General features: G+C 30.4%; 1 protein-coding gene across 2 annotated transcripts in view; it reads right to left on the bottom strand.

Annotated features, from left to right (window-relative positions):
* The window catches only part of LOC129966420 (calmodulin-lysine N-methyltransferase-like), a 61,016-nt gene extending 43,729 nt beyond the window's left edge, over positions 1-17,287 (bottom strand). The window contains exons 1-2 of one of the 2 annotated variants that reach the window (XM_056080843.1): positions 17,105-17,287; positions 4,272-4,447 (exon numbers count right to left, since the gene is read on the bottom strand). In XM_056080843.1, the coding sequence (XP_055936818.1) occupies positions 4,272-4,447; positions 17,105-17,203 (275 nt within the window). In that variant the 5' untranslated portion in view covers positions 17,204-17,287. The remainder of the gene's footprint in view (positions 1-4,271; positions 4,448-17,104) is intronic. The other variant, XM_056080842.1, reaches the window with a different exon arrangement.
* Between the last annotated feature and the right edge of the window lie 3,816 nt (positions 17,288-21,103).

Here is a 21,103-nt window from a genome sequence, read left to right as displayed (position 1 = left end):
AAACATATACTGTTTTGCTATGTTCACGATACCTGAACATATAGTGGAGACAATTTTAAAAATTTCTAGTAAATACCGAAAAACCGGTATTTAAACTTGTGAATACTGGTATTACAAAATTGTACAATTGGCTCAAAATACCGGTATTTGGTATCCCGGTATTGCAATCCCTAGTTGTGACTCATGTACAAGCGTATACTTAATATGTATGCTTTACATTTTTTTTTTTTTTTCATTAGAAATTGATTTGGTCAGCTGGCTTACTTCAGCATATTTCTTTTTCATTGATCTCTCTTAAAATGAAGCCATGGTAATGACTTAAAAGTTCAGTTCATTTAACAAAAATATTTTGCAACTTCTTTACTAAACAAACAAAAATTAAAAACATTGAGCAACCTATTTTATTGTAGTTTATCTTTAATAGCTTTTAACTTTTATAGAGTTACATGTTTTTACTTCTATCTGGCACAATATAATCAAAAGAAGGTACTTATAAATTGGTAAACCAACAGGTAAAAGTGTTAAACAACCTGCTTTTTTTTTTTTAATTATTATTACTTGTGCTTATTTTTACATGCTTTTAATTTTTGTTATCTGACACAATATAATCAAAATTGGTACTTGTGTATTAACTGAATGCCCCTGACAAAATTTTTGCTAAACTGAATGTCATTTGTGAGCTTTAGGCTTAACTACATGTTAATGGTTAACCCTTTACTGGGGAGAAGTGTAGTCTACGAGACTGCATTTTCTTTACACTCAAATTAAATTTTCAAATGAAAGTATGAGCATGAAAACCAACCAATATATTCTGCAGATATTTTTCTTGATACACAAACATGTATTAGAAAATTTTCAAAATATATTATCATTGAAAAAAATAGTATTTGAGCATACATTTTCTTTTCAAATTACATGTTACAAGAAATAATACTCTTGAAAAAACATATTAATTTTTAAATCATATTTTTTTGCAGTATACAAAGGTATATATAACAACATAATGATGAAAAATTCAGCAATGATATGAAAAATTTTTTAAAAAAATGACAATGGGTAAATCAGCATCTTTTTTACGCACAAACGGGAATATTTGTAGCATGGTTTTCGAGGTCATTTTAAACATATAAGTACTAGCATAAATATTAACTTGTAAATTCTGTAGATATATCTCTTAGTATAATAATATATTTTAAAAAATTATCAAAATACATTATCGCTACAAAAATTAATCACATTTGAACATACATATCAGAATCTGTTGAATGTGAACTTTCATAGAAAAAAAATCTGCCATACAATTATCATCGTCACTAAAATCATTTTCTGCTTTATTTAAAAATCTCTGGAACTCTGCTTCACAATGAGAATTAGTATGTTGGATCAAATTTCAGTGTCATCTGCGAAGCCTTGTATAATACTGGAACACTAAAAAGGAGATGCAATCTCAGAGACATTGTGCAAAGAAATAGCCGAAATATTTTTAAAAGCATCCGCTGAAAAAGTGCATGTATAGTGAAGATCATGAAATAAGAAGGTACAGAACCAAATTCCTCTAAATGCAGGCCCTTGATGAGAAAAATTCAAAAATGTCTTCCCCTTCTTTTAACCGTGTTTGTTGAAAATGATCCCTTCGATTTCGACCATCCATAGCATTAATGGGTTATCTTTCCCCACCATAGTAAGCAGGCTGCTCTTTTGCAATTTTGACTTTGTCAGGATCCTAGATATGGCTTTGTATTATAGTTATATTTCATTTCCTCCCTAAATTGGTAATTCACTAATTTTGTATGGGACACTATCAAAATAAATATTAGGACAATGAATAAAATTATCTACTATTTCTGTCTAATTCAAAACTTCATCAGCTTTATAATCATTTATATAGAGACAATGTGAATAGAAATTTCTGCTATGATTATATTAGAATGTGGAACAATTAAATGTCAAAGTAATTGCCAAAATTATAAATTTATTTCTTTAAAATTTTTAACATTGCAATGTAAACTTCATTTTATTTTTATATTTCTAACAAATCAATTTTTTTATGAATAAGGTACAATTTATGTATAATATTTTAAGATGAACTGCTTGTATTTTCTATTTAAAAAAGCTCACTTCTTTCTTTGTGTATCATACAGGTTACACTATTCTTCTATTCTATAGACAAAAAAACGTAATTGAATACTTCAATATTAATATACTGCGTAAAAATCAATTATAGTTTTTATTTAATGTAGTACGCAACTTTCGTAATACAAATAAACAGGAACTTTTTCACTATGTTTTAAATACTTAGTATGTACATTCAATTTTTTTTTCGATGAGAATTAGATTTATTTAAAACATGTATTGCTTTTTCAAAAAATACATTAAGAATTTAACATAATAGGTAGTCGAATTTAAAAAATATATTTTTCTATTCAAAAACTTTTTAAAATGCAAATAATTAGCAACCTTTAAAAATAGAATTCAACAAAGTAAAATTGGATATGGTTTACTTAGAATTTGATATGTAGGTGTTGATTATGACTTGTATGTTAATTGATGCATTTAAAGTCGATATTATTGGTAATTTATCTATAATCTATTATTTCCAACATATTATATTTGTGACCATATTAGGTTGAAAAGTAAATTGCTTTATTTCTGAAAGAATTTCAGTTCTTTTTTTTCTGAAAACATCATCATAAAGCTTCTTCAACTTGCATGAGTTTTTCACATAGGTCTGCATTCATTATTAAAGATTTCTATTAGGAAGGGAAAAGTAATATCACAAAATTACAGAGTAAAAAAAAAGCAAATTGATTCCATCTAGTATAATTCATGAATGAAATTAAACCTACTAATTTCATACATCTTAAAATAAAAAGTCTTGGTAAAAGTTTTGGAAATAAAAAGTCTTCAAAACATGGCTCTGAAAACTTACCAGCCAGTGCCAGGCAGAAAAGTCCCGATTCCAGGGGATATTACACAATAGGGAAATGATTTTATGGGGCAATTAGTGCATTGCAGGAAAGTTTACTCGGGGGAAGGAAATTTTAATTCATCACTGGTACAACAGTTGTACTGCCTCATAAGGGAAGGTAAAAAAAATTCTTGTCTAGCAGTTGTAATCAAAAGTTAAACATAGTCAACAGATTAACATGACATTTTAGAGACTTTTTGACAATTAATTGCTGATTGCAATAAACAGAATTTTTTCTGCCAATTAATCACTGATATGTGGCTACACAATTATCCAAAAGTATTCTGTGCAAAAATGCATATAAATTAATTTCCAATGCATTACTTTAAACATGACAAATATTAAATGACAAGAAAAATCTATAATTCATTTCAAACCAATGAATTTTGTGTACAAAATATTTTAATAATTTTCATATCTATTTTATACATGTATTAAGTAATTATTAAATTTAAAACTAACATTAATAATAATATTAGCTAATTATTATAAAGTCAGGAAGCTATACTTTTTATACATGTTTTTTTACATATATTCATATGACTATAATTCAATCATACTGAAATATGACAAGAAAAAAAAATTTTTTTTTTTACTTGAAGAAAAAAAAAAAAGAATAAATTATTCATAAAACAATGCAAAAGCCATCATGTGATATACTAGGAACAATGGCAACGCAGTAACATTACTTCAATTATAAAATTACAAGTGTCATAATTTTGACTTTCTATCTGTCCATTTTACATGCTTTTGTATAGCAAACAGAGCACAAATATGTTCAAACTCTGTTTTCTACAGAGGTCTTTTTTTTCCCTAACTTTTGGTTTTTTTTTTTTTAATTCCAGTCTGCCTTCATAATAAGATTTTATTACATAATAAAATCTTAATCAGTAATTCATTATTCATCAATAATTCATTTTTTATTATAATTCAAAATTATATGCATTTACAAAGCCAAAAAACTAATAGAAACAGATAATGTAAAACCAAATACTAATAATGATTCACCTAATTCCATTCATAGCAAATTTTGTTTTATGTTTCCCATTTTATTTAAACATGCTTACTCATTAGATTATCCAAATTAAAAATCCATTTTCAATCTAGAAATAATATTTAACATTCAAAAGGCCCACATACATAATAGATATTCTAAATATTTGGTTATGAGCTACCAATCATCCATTACCAAAGCTAAGACACTACAACAAGTCTCCTTCCAAAACGACTTCATGAATAATTTTATATAAAAATATTAGACAAATATTTCCATATCAACAATCTGAATCATAAAATTACTTGCCTAATTTTCAACTTTAAACGAGGTTCTTCCAAACAGGAACACTGAAGCCATCTATCTTTGTCATTATCATTCTCAATATCATCTGTGGGCAGCATGTGAATCAAACCAAAAGTTGTAAACTGTCGAACAGAGCAAGGGTATGATAGAGAATCTTGAACTTTGCCTTCTTGCAAAGCCTAGGAAGAAGAAAAAATTTAAACAAACAGTTTATTAAAATTTATTACAATAACTTATTATTTCCTTTATAAAAATATTAAGAAACAAATATAATTGTAATGTAGGCTTGACATATTTGCAAAAAAATTGAGAATAAGCTACATGATATACATTGATCATCACCAAAATTATTTCAACTACATTTCCTTATTAATATATTGATTACTAATTACAGCTTGTAACAAGCAATCTTGTTCATGATGCTGATTATGAGTTGTCTTATACAAACTTATTAAGATGAAAGAAATTGGCAATATCCTATAATAGTCCATGTATTAAAGAATAATGAAGTACAATTTTTTTTTTTTTCGTTTCGTTTGTTAATAGCTGGCAACTTCACCAAGTTGAAATATACACTCTAGTATGTTCAACCAGTATTTGATCATCAACAAAATGCAAACTGCCACTGTCGACACAAACATATCAGAAAATAGATTTCAATCATACATTTATTCCACAATGCCTTAAATCTTCCATCAAATAAAAACAAGTGTTTTTAAAACTTTAATCTTAGAACTGCACATGACCCATGTTACATACCTCAATATATTTGGTATTTAAATTTGAAACTTAACAAAAATGTAATTATGTATACTGATCCATATTTATATATAAAGAAAAGAACAATATTGTTCAAAATTAAAATTTCTACCAATACAAATATAAAAGAAATCTGTTACATGTATATTTATCTGCACTTAGGGCAAGATTTTTCATGGGCAAAAAGATATATACCTATATATAATTAGAATATTTTACTTTGTCAAAAGTTGCTGTGTAATATCAGCAAAATGTAGTTAAATATTAAAATTAACTATCATTACTTATAATAAAGATGAATGAATGTTTGCATAAGTGTTGGCATTCTATAATCTAAATTGTCTGACCTAAAGTTATAAAAATGGGCAGATATATAATTTGGAGGATAAGAAAGTGCATCTCGGAGAGATTTTTAAAAAAATTAATGTGACTTAATTAAAAATTAAGTAACATTTTAGCATTTTCCAACATTAACATCTAAAAATATTACAGTACAAAAACAATTTTACATGATTTAAAAAAATTTTTTAAAAATATTTTTTTAATAACATCAATTTTTAAATATATAAAATTTCTATTATTAAATAAATCAAAACCATTTTCATTGCTTCATCAAATATTTAATCTTGCACACTCTTCTTCTGATTTGAAAAAAAAAATGATTAAAAAGTTTTACTTCAATATGCAAACATTTTACATGAGAAATAAGAAAGTGACAGGACATCAAAAATTAGAAAATAATTGAATCAGATAGTTATGCTTTTAGCAGTATAATAAAGTCAGAGGATTTGACTCGATTAAAATGATTCATGAATACAATAAAACAAAACAGGCGTAAGGCTAATAAAATAACATGATTTTAATACTTAATTTGATACTTAAAAATGTTTTTTTTTTTAAGGAATTATGAACATTAAGTTAGTCATAAAAGATTTAATTGAAATTAAGCAACCAAAATTCATTGTGAACCAACTGACTGTTAAAGGGAGCTTAATAAATTCAAAACTATAAATAAATATTGCTGTACATAAGTTTAAACAGAACTGTAGTAATTTTTTTTTCTTAAATATTTTCTGGTGATACACTAAAAATACACTTAAAATTCAGTTTCTTGGCCAATCCTGATTCAATGAGTGAAATTACCAAGGAATAAAACAGTTTCTGACTATTGTTAGCTATTTATCTATACTTATAAATAAAGCTCAATGTGTGTGTGTGTGTTGGCGCTCTACAGGCCAGGTCATTTGACCTACAGCTACCAAATTTGGTACATGTATACCTTAGAGGTCGGGAATGTGTACCTGGGTCCCCCTTTTTTTTTTTGAATTTTTAATTAGAATTTTAATTATTAATTAAAAACTAACTTTCCTGTCAAAAAAATCTTCCATTTTCCCCACCGACAAATGAGTAAGGCTTCAGTTTTTTTTCCCAACGGTAATGAGGCTAGGGTTCACATTTTTCGGCTGATTATTTCAAACGATTCTGTATTTTCTTAATGTTTTATGCATTTAAAATTACACATTGTTAATTAATCCATCTTTCAGATTCATTCTGAAGTACTTTTGAATTAAAATAACACAGAATAAAAGAAATTAAAAATTTCTAATATGCATAGCGTTACCCCAACTGGCGTAGAAAAACTCACGCAATTGCGTTACCGTAACTGCCGTTGAAAATTCACGCATGCGCATTGTGTTCTGATTGTTGACATGACAACCATTATCAACGGATGATTTAAATAATTTTAAGATTAGTTGCATGCTTTTGTAATTAAATTGTATTTATGTTAGTTATATATTTTTTGTATATGCTTATAGTTTTAAGTACATCGTTTTTTAAGTAGTTTTTTTTAAACCTGTTTTCGACCGATTATTTTAAACAATTCATTTTATTTTCTTAGTGTTTGATGCATTTAAAACTAAACATTGTTAATTAATCGATCTGTTCATGATGAATGTGAGAAAATTTTGTTGACAAATTCTTGAGATATTACATAAATTAAGAAAGATATTCTTTATTGCCCATAAAGTTTAAACGCTCAATGACTCTGTTATCAGTAACCATATTATAAAAAAAATGCTTTGTTTCAGTAAAAAATATTATTATATTAACTGCAGATTAATTTTTTTCACTTTAATTTAAAGCATAAATTCTACGAGAGGTAACAGAAAATTAGAGAGATACATATTACGTTATGACTGAAGGTCTTTATAATATTATGAGTGAATTATATGACTATCAAAATTTGAAGTTTTAATATATTTTGATGAAGAATCTATTAAAGTTGGAATTGCGTAAAATATTTAATTATTAAAATTTAAACGAACATTAAGATTGGCGAACCGGCTGGTCGCCAAAGGCGGCTAGTATTATATATATATATATATATATATATAATCATTGTTGAAAAAAACTCTTCAATAGCTGCAGCAATGACTAGTAGTAACAAATTTAGTAATATACAATTAGTAGTAGCAGGAAATTATAAAATTCTTGAAAGCAACTAATTTCGATTTTATTGTAGAAATCAAAATCCTTTTGAAAGGTACATTCAGCTTTAAAGTTTGAAAAGCTGAACTGACTTTTTTCATTCGTCATGTTCCGCTTGAACACAGATTAGGCATTTGCACTTAAAGAGGCATTCTGAACAAATGTAGAATCTTGTGAAAAGTTGACTTTCAAAGACTTCAAATAAATTCCAGATAACAAGATAATAATTTCTTGTGTTTTAATATGTACTATATTGTACAGACTGATTATGCATTTTGTGTCCTTAGTAGACTCAAATTTAGGGGGGGAAAATCCCCATGTTTTCTCTGTATATATATGCAATATAAGAGGAATTGCCTGAATAGAACTCATGTATTTGTTATAATGGATTAACAATATACTTCATAGTTTTAATGCTGGAAAAAGCAAGGTTCTTTAATAAATATGGATTTAAACAAGATGCAGATTTTAAAATAGTAAAATTTTTAACATGCATTCATATATTTTTTATGGCACTCTTCACAAATGTAAAACACTCTGCTAAAAAGCTTTCTTTTTTCAGTTTCAGTAGCTTCACTAATAATCAAGTAACTTGTAGTCATTATTCCAAAATTGATATTTTTTCTAAATTTTAGATTTTTAGGATCATCAAGCTATATCAAAAATAAGTATCAAATGTTTTCGTGCAGTTCGGTTTTAATGACAACCAAACAGCACCAAGAAAAAATTTCATCAAATTATAAAAATATACCCCAATGCATAAATACATTATATATATATATATATATATATATATATCAAAATTATACAAGAAATGCTGTATAGTTTGACGACTGACATCAGCATTTTTTGGGGGGGTTGGGGGGCACTTTTTGATCGTGGTTATAACCAACAAATACCAATATTTTTGCTTCTTAGTTTCTTTTGACAATGTTTTCTATTAATCATTTAACAAACTGATATTATTTCATATACAAAAGGCATCAGTGGTTCAGATATCTGAATTCTTTAAAGAAAAAGCCAAAGAATATTATCAATATAAGAGAAATTAATTTCAGAATCAATTTATTCTGACAAGCATTAATAATATATCACTTATAGCAGATACAGGAAAAGTTTTTTTAATTGATATCTATGTATTTCTTTAAGGTGAGCACCTTAAAGAAATACATAGATATCAATAGATGCTCACCTTAAAAGATCCAGATGGAATGAATTGTGCAGTAAAATTGATCCTAGAACTCCAAACACTAAACTTTGGAAAATCATCAAGGGTATATGCAAGGAACAGATTCAAAATGAAGAATGCAATTCAATCAGGAACACCGACGGACAAATCTTCCCTGACGACAAATCAGCGGCCAATGGTCTTGCCGCTCACTATCAATCGACTAGCAGGCTTCATTTTACCAACGAAGACAAACCCATTTTAAGTAAAGCCAGAAATATCGTCCATGGTTGTCGCAGCACTGATTTGGGTGATCCAACTCTAACAAAACAATTTTCCATGAGATAATTACTAATCGCATTGACTTTTCTTGATCTCAACAAGTCTCCTGGACCAGATGGACTTTCTCTCCGTTTGCTTGAATACCTTGGAAGTATGGGAAAACAAAGACTTATTGACCTTTTCAACTTATCGTGGAAGAAAGGACGCTTACCACAGGAATGGAAAAAGGCCATCATTATTCCAGTTAAAAAGCCTAACAAGAATTCTTCCTCCCCTGAGGATTTTAGACCAATAGCACTTACATGTACAACTAGCAAGGTTATGGAAAAAATGATCCTTATTCGACTACAATTCTTCCTAAACCAAAATAATCTGTATGCCTTGTGAGCAGTATGGCTTTCGAAGGGGCCATAGTACCATTGACCAAGTTCTTTACTTTGCACAGACTATCAGAGATGCTCATAACCACAAGCCAACGCATCATACCGTGGCTGCTTTTTTAGATCTTACAAAAGCCTTCGATAGAGTTTGGAAACACAAATTAATCATTAAGCTGCATAATAGCTTTAACATCCGTGGCAATACTTTGGCTTGGATCTCAGATTATCTACAACAGAGATCTATCAGGGTTAGGTTCAATAAGACACTTTCTAACAATTTTCATCTTAGCCAAGGTGTCCCACAGGGTACAGTGCTTAGTCCAACACTATTCTCTTTGTTTTTAGCAGGTGCAGAAAAAGTTATCTCTTTTAGAACTCGCATTGGTATGTTTGCTGATGACATTGCGCTTTGGAGCTCTGGATTCGATATAAACCTTCTAGAGATCAAACTCAATGAGTCTTTGAAGGCCTTGTCCGAGTTTGCTGCAGAACTTAAACTCAAATTTAATCCTGCCAAATCAATTACCACCTTTTTTACAACCAATAAACACTTATACAACTACAAACCAAAATTGATGCTTGAAAATCAAATAGCAGACAGGCTTGCAAAGAAAGGAAGCAGCCTAGCGACTTCCTCTTCTGCTGAGCTCACACACTTAGAACTATTCTCTCAGGCGAAATTCCTAAATAAGAAGAATTGGATGGTTCCCCCTACTCATGATTGGTATAGAGCCAATAAGCCGGGGCAGTCCTTAAATCTTCCTTGTGATAGAAAAACCAACACTTGCCTGTCGCGCCTTGCCAGTGGCCACCTTAAATGTCTTTTCTTTTCTCAGGGTGAAAAGTTTTACCCTCTTTGCCCGAAATGCTACCAGCATCAGGCCTCTGTTGAACATATTCTGGACTGTCTAGGATTTCATTGGGGAGAAATTTATTCTTCTCCCTTCCCCGTTTTTGACTTTCTTCTTGTCAACGGATTTTTGGATTTGGTCTGACTACGTCAGACCATGGAGATTAGCAACAACAACAACAATGTATTTCTTTACGTACTATCGCTAGTATTTCTTTTAGAGTACTATGGCTAGCAATGATATTTTCATCCCAGTGAAAAGAACAAAATTTCAATGAAAATTCTATAGAACCACAGTAAATTTTAGGAAACTTTTAGTAACTTTTAGCACATCTAGCTGGATTATCTTTGAATATTCTATACATTGCTCAAAATAACCTCTACGAGTCAGTGGATTGATAGATGTTAGTGGATTTATGTCCATACTGAAATGCTCAATGGATTATATGTAATCCACAAATACCTAGATCTAAAATTTTAGTCATTTCCATACAAAAGTTCTTTGACATGTTTTAAAAATATCCAATTTACATGTGGTCAATCCATAATAATTTAAGTAATTAGGTCCAAACTTGATACAACTTCTTTAAAATTCTCAAACCATTCTTGAGCAGTGTTTACCATAAATATATTGAATTCCAATATCCTGTGGAGACTATTCATTCACACTAATATCTTGCAATAAGATCAATTCGGTATTTTGGTGAAAGGCAATCCAAAGCTTCATCAAAGCCTATTACAAATTTTTTAATGTTGAAAGATTTCTTAAGAGATTGTTGAAAAAAGCAGAGCTAATTGGTAACAAATAATACATAGCATTTTTGTGCAGCTTAAAGTAGGGAAGACCAGGCTGGTTGACACCAATTTTGATTACAAGTTTTTTTTTATATATTTTTGGTAATGATTAAATAGCTGATATAAATTTCAACACATTCTTACATCCCTTGGCAAATATAAAATGGAATTAAAAATAATTTGGCTAAAAAATAAAAGAGCAATATTGAGTTGATTGAGCTAACTCCACCAGTGTCAACTTACCACATGGCTTGAGTACATTGTCACCATACGCGGGACTGGTTAGCATTATATATTTGTACTTTTCTTAATTATACTGTAGATAGTTATCTAAAAAAGAAAATTAATAAAATGTTTTTACTAGGAACTTTTATTGAACTAAAGTTTAAATAACTGAATTTAACTAAAATTTGCATTTTCTTTTTTAGATTTAGGAACATTTAAGGTATAGCGAATAGGTATAACGAGCTAAGAGCAACTTCAAATCTCAAAAATGTATTTTGTCTCTTTGTCGCCTTAATGTCTGAACGCAATGGCAGAACCTTTTTAAATCAGCCCTTGCGACAACTGCTATTTCAATATTATTGGGAAAAATAAATATTTTAGAATTTTGCTTGAGGAGGCTACCTTTTATTCTTGGGAGGCTCTTTTAGTTCATAACTTTAGCCACAAAAAAAATAATAAATTAAAAAATATATTATCTTCAAATAACAGTTTTACTAATACAAAATCATTAACTTCTGGCTCTTTTTCTAAATTCAAATAATCCAAGCCCTCAATCAAACCACAGTTGAAATCAAAATCGTCTTCAACGAGAGACACCCATTCTTCTTCTTCACTGTTCAGAATGAAAGATTTGTATCTCGAGTTACATTTTCTTTCTCTGCATTTTATCTTTTGTCATTTTCCCATTTTTTAGCTTGCCTTCTTTAATTCTTTTACTATGTACAACATTTGTTTTGGTTTTCGCAGTTGTTTTTAATCCTTTTAATATAATGGCTTGTGTTTTGTTTGACTGATACTCCATCTTTCAAGGGGGTATCTGTCAGAATAACAGCCTGCCTCATATTGTATCCTTTTCTTATACCTCGTCTTGAGCCAGCCTTTGATAATGGCCATAGTTCTTCCAACAGTGAAAGAGTGAGTGTGGGATCAAAACTTTAGGACTGGTGATGATAACACCAGTAGAAGTTGAGTGCCATTTCTTTCATACTCTGCTGTGGAAGTTTCGTCGGGGTCAGTAGGCATCAGATTAGATCAAATGCAATTCAAAAACAAAGAGTCACTGAAATACATTAGATGCGGCTTAAGGATGGTCCTTTATGTAATTTGGAAAAAATTCTGAATCAAGAAATACATCTGGGTTCAGTAGACTTATTCCAGCAGCTGCAAAATCGACTGTTATATTGATTTCAGTGGTAGCCAGTAGAAGAGCAGTGGCTATAAAATATGGATCAGACATATTCCGTCTGCAAGTCCAAGACTCTATTTGTTGTAATACTGCATTATAAAAAATGCAGCAATGTTTGTTTTATTAAATGAGGTAGACAGACTGAGATTCGTTGCTTAAAACTTTCTAATGAACAAGGAAGAGTTCCTTTTCAAAAATAAGTTGAACCAATCCTCGCCTACTTATTGATTTCCCTTCCATGAATCAGGTAATGTCTCGGCTATGGAACCCGATTCCACTAAAGAACCGTCATGTAATTGGGTCTGGTTCATGTTAAATCCGTAGGGGCCAAACATTATCCCACTGGTATGGTGTGGAAGATTGGACAGAGGGGTGCCAGCTCAGGTGTTGTAATTGTCATCTGACCACGGTTCAAATTTATGAGGTCTATACCAAAATAGCTCTAGTGCTGCTTTAAAACGGGCCATTAATATAACTAAACTAACAAACTAAACTTCCATGAATCAGGCACTTTCCGTTTTAATGAAAGAGCAAACTGGTAAGTAAATTTGCGTACTTCTTTTGGACTGAGACCAAAATAAACATCTGCGGCTCAGTTTATATATTCTGCGAGATATGTTTCCTCCCGACAGCTGAAAAAGTTTCGTGTTGTCAGGTAGCTGATAGGCACTTCCGGCTTTTGAAGCATTTTGACAGTAGCGTTTTAGGGCACGGAAAGATATCCCACATTTTTAACAGCCTTCGAATATGGCAATTCTTTACGAAATATTGTTTTTACTACTTCAACAATGACATTCTATGGGGTCAAAGCTCAGCTTCTTGTCCTCTTTCTGTTTCTAACCATAGCTCGGGAAAAAAATATTAGACAATAAATTGTTGACATCATTTAAAAAAATAGGCCAATCTGTTTGACTTAGTGCCAACGTGCACTGTTATGGTATTTTTATTCCCTTTTTTATTCAATAATATTAAATTAATTAAAAGCCGTATTCTCCCAAATATTTTCATAAACGTCAAAATACTAAACATAACACTCAATAAACTTCATTAATAATATTGTATACTCTAGAAGAAAATCAAGTGTGTGATAAATAATTACTTTTCAAAAAAGCAAAAAACACAATTTGACCTCTAGCACCTGTAGGGTCATATGAAACTGATTAAAACCTTCTGAGTGCATAAAGTAATACTTCTTGTTACTACTTTTAGTGTCAACTAGTGGCTTTTAACTGCGCTATTAACCAAATGCCAACTTGCCCCTTGTGCCAAACAGTAGTTTGCCCTATATATATATTTTTTACTATTTCAAGATTCACAAAATACTTCCATTATTGAATGCATTAATGTACTACAGTTTTATTGCCCATAAAAGTAAAGCTTTAAATCACTGTTCTAGAACCAACAGGTTCAAAATCGCTTATTTTCAGACATCAAATTAGATGTTTTCAGACTTGGCATATTCTTAAATATACAAAGTTCAACATCAATTATTAATTTTTTGAACTAGCACACAATTTTGTATGTTTGCCTCTTTTGTTACGATTAATATGCCCTTGTTTTCCCATATTACTTATTATCTTCTAATAACGCAAGCAGTATTAAGCAAAAACATTTTACAGAACCTCTCTAACACATTCATCAAAGTCAGAATTAATAATTTTTTCCGGTTATTCATATTAAATCTAGATTTTGATCAGCTCATTGTTTAAAAAAAAAAATCTCTAAATCTACTCTGAATAAGCTCACAATTTTTCAAATAAGAAACAAACCATTTAATAAACTCACATGCGAACGATTACATATCACTACGATGCTTCTGCAAATTGAATATTTCTATTCCTGCCAGAGAAACTCATTCTATTCTCTCATGCAGTTAAAGCAATCTCACGGTCCTCATTAGCTGCAATCTGGAAATCTCATGGATTGAGAATTACTGTCCCTGAAATCAAAATTAGACCGATTTATACAGAAAAAAAAGGGAACGAGTAAAAAAGGTGCAAGTTTCTGCAATTGCACATTCGTTCCATTTTCAGTGCTATGGCTACGATTTTTTATTCTTGCATTGTTAAAGATCAGCATTTTTTTTAGATGGGAAAAAAAAAGAATTAAAAATCTTAAAATTGTCTGAATTTTTCCTGGTTTTTATAGAAATTTTCAAATTTTCCTGTTTTTTTTTTTTTGTTTTGTTTTTTTTAGATTTTTAAATTCTTAGCATTTTCCCAGTTCTCTCAGTGGCATGGCAACCCTGATGATAATGACAAATAAAATATTTTTATATAGTTTCACAATTACTTACACAGGTACTTAACTAAATAATAAAAATAAATGCTTTATAAAGTTATTAAATACAATTTATAATAAAAATTTCTATAATAGGATAATATAAAAAATGAAAAAAATCGTGTTTTATAGCAAATTTATAGATAACAACTTCATGATTTAATTATTTGGGTTAATTCAGATAAATAAAATATATAAATTGATAAATAATTCTTGACTTTATTTTTTCAGTACTGAAAAAAAAAAAAAATCTGCAGATTCAACAGATATTGTAATACCAATATAATTTTCAGAAGAGAAATAGAATTTTATCCAAATTAAAATAATTTTTTAAATAAATATTATAATATTTGTATTATTGCGACTCTGGGAGAAATCTTGATGGTAAAATTTGGTTTCATTTAAAACCATTGTGAAGAATGACCACATAAAATCCCATAATCATTTTTTAAAATTTTTTTTTAATATAGCACTTTTGATTATGACTATACATATATAATCTGGGCAAGCTATCTGCAAGAACAGATAGACTTAAAACAAGTAATCTTATCTTGAATTTGTGAACATGAAATGTACGTAAATTGTGATGTAATATTCAAATGTAAATATATTCAGATTTTCCTTTTTAAATAGAAAACAAAAGCATTTCTCTTCTTCAAAAATTATTTCAATGACATCCTATTCAGCGGCAATCCTCTTGGCCTGCCAATGAGTATTTATGCTTTTTTTTTTTAAGTTTCAAGCAAAAAAAGTCAAAATTCAGTCAATACCATCCATTTTAAAAATTATGTGTATGTATGAGTGAAAATCATACAATACAAAAAGAATAAAACATCATAGTATATTGTTGATAAAGAATTCATAATTAAATAAGTGAATAATGAAATTGTCACTTGATCAATTTTAGAAGAGTTGAATCGCGAAACTTGTGTCATTAGATTATTCACACTACTCTATAGCTGTATATCATTCAAGTACTGTTTAAATTCTGTTATTATAAGTTTAAAATAATAATTTTTCACAAAATATAACCTCATATATTAGATTAAATTTCCACAAGAAAATTTCTTATAATGCAAGAATATCAAACTAGAAAACCCCTATTAATAGATTTGCAAAAGTTTTAAGAAAGCAAACTTTCGATAATTCAAAGATATATTTTAATTTACTGAATTTAAATAAAGCCTTATTACACAAAAAATATGATTAAAATTTTCAAAACTAGTAAATTATATTTCAAGATCATTAACAAATCTTTAAATTTTCTAAATACAACTACAATTTTTTTTTATGATAAATTCAGAATCAATAGATAATTATATACAAATAAAAGTAATCAAAATCTAGACTAATTCTAATTAGCAATCTCGCTATTTTTGACGATAGCATTTTTTTCCCATTTTATAAAACATTTGAAATTGCATAGAAAATTATTTTCCCAAAGTTGCAGAGTATTTATTGCTAATGGTGCTAATAGTATGCTAATGTATGGTGCTAATAGTTATTTTTCTTTTTTTTTCCCCCCCTCAAATAAGAATCAGCTCAATATCTCCTTATCTTCAATCAATCTGCAAACAGGAATAAGGAAATAAATAGGAAAGCCAATAATAAAAACTAAACACAAAGTTCCAAAAATGAAGCACTAATTAAAAATGTACCCATATTTTTCAAAATAAAATATTTTTTCAATAAACAGTGATCAACAAAGAATATTTTGCCATCAGCAAATTTATAATTGTCTGACATTATTATAATTGTTAGACAGTTTTTTTTTTTTTTTTTTTTTTTTTTTTGTCTATCACTGTTGGTGATATTGTCTATTATTGTAAACGAATACTGTCCAATTCCACATACACTATGCAATGAATATATTTGTAATGCAATCTCTTGTATTGACTTTTCACAAATACATGCTGTATACAAGATCCAAATCGATATTAAACCAACAGTTTAAAAAAATATTCTTTCATTGACGGCACAAAAAAAATTATCCAAAATCCAATTATAGAATAAAATTCCAATAAGAAATTTCTCTACAACTACTAAAAGACAGCAAAACATGAGAAGAAATCAGGCTAACCAAACCTGAACCAAACTTTTAAAATAACAAGGTAAACAAGTTTTTCTACCTTTCCTTAAAATGTATAAAATAAATAAAAACCTATTCCCATTTTATGTAAATCTAACACAAATGGCAATTTATACAGGTTAGAATGCAAAATACAATATTATGGAAAAAAATATATTCAAAGAACAATAAAATGAACTTTAAAAAATTCCTATTATAACTCTCTAACACAATATATTTTAAAATAGCATTATTTTTCTTTGGAAGCATAATACACGTTTTCCTGCCAAACGTTTAAGTTTAATACAGTTGAGCATAAAAAGCAGTATGTTTATAAAAAAAGTGCTATCTACCCTTGCAAGCATTTTCCATCTCATTTTGGCGATAGAAAGTTCTGAATCTTTATTATTCGACAAACTCTTCAATCGCTCGTGACGATAATCGACTGCCATACTTATTTACTCTTGAAAAGTTCCATTGCTCTCAAATCCAGATATTCCACAAAAAATTCCACTTCAGCGCATGAGTACAATTTGCAAACATGACGTCATGCCAAGAAACAAAAATAGCTTGGTTATAAAATGTTATCGTGACTCGTACTATAAACATGTAAAAGAATCTTAATTAATAATTCATTATAGTTTGAGATTTTTTTAATTCACAAATAATAGTGTAATAACTTTTTTAAATATATCTACAATCAGAAATTACAAGCAAATTTGTGAACCAGGATTGGATTATCAAAAGGAAGGTAGACATGCATGAACAATCCACGAATTTTTGAAATAGCAAATAATTTTGCTAATGTTATTTTTAAATGTGTGTTCCAAATATCTGTTATTTCAATCATATTATTAATTAAAAATTATTAATTAGTGTAAAATATAAAATTTATCAATTGTAATTAGTACTTAATTTACTAATTTAAGTAACATATGATTGAATTAATTTATCTATTTCAGCTTACTTCTTAAATTTGATTTTTTTTCAAAACTATATATTTAATTCCTTTATAGGAGTAAACCATTTTTTGAAAAATTTGAATTAAATATATACGTCATTTCTTGAAAATGTTTATTTAAATTCTATATTCTACCAATAGATGGCGTCAGCTGTAAGCAGAATATATGCAATCAAAGTCATGTCACAAGCAATTAAAAATGATCTTTATGGAATAGTGCATCGTCAAATGCGAATATCGAAAAGTCAAGGTCACTCCCATGAAGTGGAGCGAAGTCTCACACTTTCCAGTGAAGTCACCGCTCCGATAAATTTCAGTATATGCAATTCAATGATACGATAATTCCACGAATAACCGGTCCGTTCACTTTTCAAACCATTCGCAGATTTCTCCTTTCTCTTTATTCACGTTAAGGGGATGGGACCCTCAAGAAACAAGAGAAGAATGTTTTGTGTTTCTGAGACTTATTTTCCACTCCGTGGAGGGTCGGAGATCAGCCGATACTACTTCTTTTCTTTCAGAGATGTCGCCTCAGCCCGCTTAAATTTTGATAGTATAGTGTCAATACGCGGAGTTGTTCATTTGCAGTTTCAGATTGAAGGGAATCCGCGACTCTTTTTATTCTTTTTCCACTTACAACATGTTTGTTTATTGTCAACTTTAAGATTTTAACATTAATATCATACATAAAATTGAAATCGACTGACTCCATCGAGGTCTTTTTGGTACATTCACCTAAGAATGATCGATCGTGTATAAATTTTTAAGCATTATGAATAAAATATTTTTTTTCAATAAATTTTTCAGTATTTCAAGGAAAAATTATCAATATACTGTGGGATGTTTTAGTGGAGAAGGTTGCAAATTGGGATAGTTAAGTTACATCCACACATAAAGAATGAGCGACGACTTTTTTTATATAAAAATAAACATCTTGTAATTTTTAACGCTAACACATCGACAGACAACAGATTTTTTGTGAAAGACCGGAAATTGATCTTTTTAATTCGCACAGCTTGCGCGCTTGATCGTAGATAACTGCTTCGTACTTCCGGTGCGCAGTTAGGAAAATAGTTTTTCGAATACAGTCATTTTGATGGAAGCAGGATCGCCACAGTACTCCCCCCTCTAGTAGTGCAGCAGGCACTGAAGTTAGAGGTAACGAGTGTTGAAGCGAACTCGTCGGCCAGATCTGGTCACATAAGGTACTGGAGTAGAATTTGTAGGTGACACAGGACTCGATGGAGACAGTTCAGGTACTGGTTTTGGTGAAGTCGGAACTGCAACTGGTGGTGATATTGCTGGTGCAGAGGACTGGTGAGAGTTCTCGAAGAACGCAGGCTTTAAGCGATCAATGTTGATCGTGGACTGTTTGCCGTTCTTTTCAATTGTGAACATTTTATCAGTTCGTTTGAGTACGAGGTATGGTCCATCGTATGGCGCTTGTAAAGGTTTTTTAACAGCATCGTGGCGCAAGAACACATGTGAGCAAGTGTCCAGAGCTGGATGAACGAATACTTTCTTGGTGTCATGAGGTGCAGTAGCAACAGGTTTAAGTTGATCCATCAAGGTCCGTAAATTTATTAGGAACTCATGAGGCTCGACGTTAATTGAAGGGGATTCAAAAAATTCTGATGGTAGTTTAAGGGTTGAGCCATAAACTAGTTCGGCCGATGTGCACTGTAGATCTTCTTTTAATGCGGTTCGGAGTCCGAGCAAAACCAAAGGAATTGATTCGGTCCATTTCGTAGATGCATGACATCGGAGGCTTTGTTTAAGAGATCGATGGAATCGCTCGACTATTCCATTGCTTTTTGGGTGGTATGGGGTCGTTCGGATCTTTTGGACACCCAAGAGTTTGCTGAGCAAAGAAAACAAGTTGCTTTGGAATTGTCGTCCTTGATCTGTCGTGATTATTGAAGGCAAACCGAAGCGTGAGATCCAATGAGTTATGAAAGCACGCGCAACGGTTTCAGCAGAAATATCAGGAATGGGAATTGCCTCAGGCCATCGTGTGAAACGATCTATGCAGGTAAGTAGGTATCCGCAATTGTTTGAAGGTGGAAGAGGTCCTACGAGATCTAGATGAACATGATCGAATCTGGCTGCAGGTAATTGAAAAGATTTAAGAGGACTATTGGTGTGTCTAGCTATTTTAGATTTTTGGCAATCTAGACATGAACGGGTGAAATTTGAAATGTCCTTTTGCATGGACGGCCAAAAGAATCTCTCTGAAATCAAATGTTTAGTGGCACGGATACCTGGGTGGGAAATATTGTGCAAAGATAGAAAAACTTTCTTTCGGAAAATTTCCGGGACGTAAGGTCTAATTTTGTTTTGCTTGACATCACAGTAAAGTTTAGATGAATTGGGGTCTGTTGAGAGAGGTTTTAAACAAAGTGACAGTTCATTCTTTGCCAAAATAGTCTGAAGTTCTTCATCAGATGCTTGTGCTTTCGCCATGGCAGAAAAGTCTATTTTTGGTAACTGTATTTCATTAATACGAGATAAGGTATCAGCTACAACGTTTTTTGAGCCCGATACGTGCCTGATGTCGGTGCTGAATTGTGCAAGGAAATCAAGGTATCTTAGTTGTCTTGGAGAAGAAGAGTCAGATTTTTTGGTGAAAGCAAAAGTAAGAGGTCGATGATCTGTAAATATTATGAAATTTTGACCTTCCAACAAGTGTCGAAAATGTTTGATAGTTGCATATATCGCCAAAAGTTCCCTATCATACGTACTGGATTTACGTTCTGAGGGCGTAAGTTTTCGGGAATAAAATGCTAGAGGTTGTTGACCATTAGACGTAGTTGTATGGAGGACAGATCCGATGGCTGAGTCTGAAGCATCAACCATGATAGATAATTGCTGGTTAGGTGAATGGAAGTTCAAAGTAGCTGCATTTGCAATATCAGATTTGCATTTTTCGAAAGCTTCTGTAGTGAGGTCAGTCCAAGGAACAAGTCGCTTATCATTCTTTTTAGAGTTTTTTAAAAGTTCGTGTAGGCTAGCTTGAGTCTGAGCGGCATGAGGCAAAAATCGACGGTAAAAATTGAGCATGGCCAAGAAACGCTTTAGCTCAGATATATTTTGAGGTTTGGGAAAATCAGAAATGGCTTGAACTTTTTCCGGTAAAGGTTTCACGCCTTCAGATGTAATTAGACAACCTAGAAACTTTACCGATTGCTTCCCAAGGACGCATTTTGAAGGGTTTAGTTTCAATCCGTGCTGAGATAATCGTTCAAATACTGTTTTTAAATGTTGTTTGTGCTGTTCTACATTATTTGATGCAATCAGTATGTCATCAAAATAAGGAATGCAGAAATCTAAATTTGACAAAACTTGATGTATATAACGTTGAAAGGTTTGTCCCGCGTTTCTTAAACCAAAG

Source organism: Argiope bruennichi, chromosome 4 (genome assembly GCF_947563725.1).
Source record: "Argiope bruennichi chromosome 4, qqArgBrue1.1, whole genome shotgun sequence".
Classification (NCBI taxonomy): Eukaryota; Metazoa; Arthropoda; class Arachnida; order Araneae; family Araneidae; genus Argiope; species Argiope bruennichi.
The sequence above is the reverse complement of the archived record's forward strand: the minus strand, read 5'-3'. Positions and strand labels throughout refer to the sequence as shown.